Genomic DNA, 3,377 nt, shown 5'->3' with positions numbered 1-3,377 from the left:
GCTATGCTCATTTGGATTCCACATATCAAGGCTTCATATTCAACTTCATTGTTTGACGCCTGAAAGTTGAAGCGCATTGCATATTCATAGACATCCCCTTCTGGTGATTCACAGATGATGCCGGCTCCACACTCATTTTGGGTGGCGGAACCATCCACATGGACTACCCATTGGGTCTTTTCATTTTTCAAGTGGACTGGCCTAATCATTTCCGCAATAAAGTCAGTAAAGGCCTGCCCCTTTATGGCCTTCCGCAGCTCATATGAAATATCAAATGCATTAAGTTCAATGGCCCAATTGAGCATTCTCCCGGACGCTTTCAGGTTGGTAAATGGCCGTTTCAGAGGTTGATCGGTGTATACTATCAGCCGATGAGCCATGAAGGAAGGGCGAAGCTTCTTGCTAGCCAAGAACAGAGCGAAACCGAATTTTTCAACAGTTGGGTACTTAAGCTCGGCGTTCTGTAGCATGTAACGAAGTAGACGGGTAGTTGTATTCCATCCATGTCTGTAAGTAAGATGACGCTTAGAGCGTAGTCTGAGATGGCAAGGTAGAGGCATAGAACCTCCCCTGGAAGAGGGTTGACTAGCCGCGGCAGAGTGTGCAGATGCTCTTTCAAATGAAGGAGAGCGGCCTCTGCCTGTGGCGTCCATTCGAACTAGGTCCCCTTTTTGATGGTACTGAAGAAGTAATGACACTTATCTCCAGCTCTAGACAAAAATCGTCGCAAGGCAGCAAGGCAACCAGTCAAGCGTTGCACATCTTTAACTATCTTTGGGGACGTCATAGTGATGACTGCTTGTACCTTGTCAGGATTGGCCTCATTGCCCCTCTCGTCAATTAGAAAACTGAGGAACTTGCCAGAAGTGACTCCGAAAATGCATTTCTTTGGATTGAGTCTCATTTGGTAAGCCCTAAGGGTCTCGAAGGTCTCTCGCAAATCGCCGAGGTGATCCGTCCTTTGTTTGCTTTTTACAATCATATCATCAATATAGGCTTTTATGTTCCTCCCCAGTTGTTTTGCAAAAACTGTGTTCACCAAGCGTTGAAAGGTAGCTGGTGCATTTTTCAGGCCGAACGGCATCACCTTGTAACAGTACAGACCTTGCTCAGTGACAAATGAAGTCTTTTCCTGGTCTTCAGGCCATAAGGGGATCTGATAAAATCCAGAGTAGGCGTCTATAAAGCTCATCATGGCGTGCCCCACCGTTGAATCAACGAGGCGATTTATCTTTGGCAATGGAAAGCTGTCTTTGGGGCAGGCTTTATTTAAATCTGTATAGTCGACGCACATCCTCCACGTCCCATTGGGATTGGGCACTAGTACTACATTAGCTACCCAGTCTGGATACTGACATGGACGTATTAAGCTTGCGTCCATCAATTTTTGCACTTCAGCGGCGGCAGCTAAATTTCTTGCCTCTCCATGATTCCTTTTCTTCTGTCGTACTGGTTTCATGGCACTATCTACGTTCAGTTTGTGCACGGCTACTGCCGGATTAATGTCTGGCATCTCTTCTACCGTGAAGGCGAATATCTCTTTGTATTCTCTTAGCAGCTGTACCAGTACCGCTGCCATGGGATCGTCAGGCGGAATTCCAATGGGAACTGTTCGAGACGGGTCCGTTAGGTCTAGGAATATATCATAGTGTTCTCCCACTAGCTTAGGACGTCTGTCCGCACTATGTGCCATAGGTGTCTCTTTGAGTTTACGCTGGCTTTTCAGTGGCTTCAACTTTTCGTTTTTCTTCGGAGAAGCCCCCCATGATGCCGGTTCCAACGTAGTAAGGTAACAATCTCTGGCCAGTTGTTGGTTTCCATAGAGGGCTCCATTGCGTCCATTGCTTCCCACAAACTTAACTTGCAGTAAATGGGGGACAATTACGGCTTTTAGGTCATTGAGTGCTGGACGACCGAGTATGATATTAAACGAGGTGAGGCTTGCTACAATCGTAAATCGAGTGACACCTTCTTTGGTCACTGGAGGGGTGCCAATGGAGACAGGAAGCAGGATGGAGGCAGTGGGGCAGACGACACTTCCCTCAAATCCTACTAAGGGCATGAATACTTTTTCTATTGCTCTGGCATCATGCTTCAATTTCTGCAGGCATTGCAGACTGATTATGTCGGACGAGCTCCCCGTGTCTACCAGTACTCTTTTCACTCTGAGATTAGCCACCTTAATTTCTAGGACCAAAGGATCATCATCATATGGTGCTCCCGCCTTTCGGTAATAGATAAGACGAACTTGATTGCCGTCCTTCCTTAGACGGTTCTCCTGCCGCAATCCCTCCTGATATCACTGCCACGAATCCTTAGTCTGAATAACTGTTGCTATTGGTGGAGGGACTCGACTCCTCGCTTGCATCTGCCAAACGGAGGTACCGACGTAGGTATCCTTTAGCCGCGTAGCCATTCAGTATCTTTCTCAACATCCGACAGATTTGAGTGTCGTGCCCCTCCTCTCTGTGAAAAGCACAGAACGGGGCCTTTTGCTTTGAGGCATCCGGCCGTCTGGGGGACCGCTGTTCTATTCCCAGATTCCGTCCCTCAGCCAAGAGAATATCCTCAAGAGCCGTGTTGAATATAAACAAGTTTCCTGTTGACGGCTTCCTTCGTTTCCTTTTTACTTCATTGCCTCTGCCACTTTTTTTTTCTCGTGTGAGGTTCACATGCCGTCTTCTAGGAGTTTTGGGGGAGTGATAATCCTGAGATTTGCAAGTTGGCTGCCGTGAAGGTAGGCTCGTCCACCTTCCCGGACGCTCTTCTCTTACATGCTAACTTTCTTCCTCCGGACGCTGTCCCTTCCGAGGTGGATCATGGTCATTTGCTACTGGCTCCACCACTCTGCCGCTACCCTGCACCGGGTTGGCTTTGCTGAAGGATCTGGTGATTTCTTCTTGGAGGACGTGCTGAAATCCCTCTTGCCATTCATCCGCAATGTTCTGATGGAGATCGTTCAACAAGTACCGCAGGGACCTCGCGGAGGCCGATCGGCTGGTTGAGGCGTCACAATGATTTCTAGTCTTGTTTTTAACAGGGAGCTTCCCTCCGTTGGTAGCAGACCGTGCTCTATCCGCGCTTTCCTCAGATTGCTGTTCGGCCATGATACTATACCTCCCCACAAACGGCGCCAAATGTTGTTGGATCTTTTATGGTGATGACGTGTCACGCGAACCTTGGAGGTATCAAGTATGAGCTGGCACGAACTTCTAGCAACCTGCAAAACAAGAATATTCCCGTAGGAATATTCCCTCCGATGCCTAAGTAAGTATGGGCTAGAGAGAGAAGTAATTTTAGAGAGAAGGCAGAGCAGAAATAGTTTTAAGGTAGGTGAGAATGAATTAATTACCCCTTACCTTGGAATCTGATCTATT

The 3,377-nt window shown here is 47.7% G+C and overlaps 1 protein-coding gene across 1 annotated transcript; it reads right to left on the bottom strand.

Annotated features, from left to right (window-relative positions):
* Positions 1–658: 658 nt before the first annotated feature.
* LOC130471909 (uncharacterized) lies at positions 659–3,107 on the bottom strand. Its single transcript, XM_056842267.1, has 2 exons — positions 2,835–3,107; positions 659–2,293 (listed from the first exon to the last, which is right to left on the bottom strand). The coding sequence occupies exons 1-2, from the start codon at positions 3,105–3,107 to the stop codon at positions 659–661; spliced, it is 1,908 nt and encodes a 635-aa protein (XP_056698245.1).
* Positions 3,108–3,377: the final 270 nt, after the last annotated feature.

The sequence above is a fragment of the Spinacia oleracea genome, chromosome 4 (assembly GCF_020520425.1).
Source record: "Spinacia oleracea cultivar Varoflay chromosome 4, BTI_SOV_V1, whole genome shotgun sequence".
In the NCBI taxonomy this organism is placed as follows: Eukaryota; Viridiplantae; Streptophyta; class Magnoliopsida; order Caryophyllales; family Amaranthaceae; genus Spinacia; species Spinacia oleracea.
This window is presented reverse-complemented; position numbering and strand designations above follow the sequence as displayed.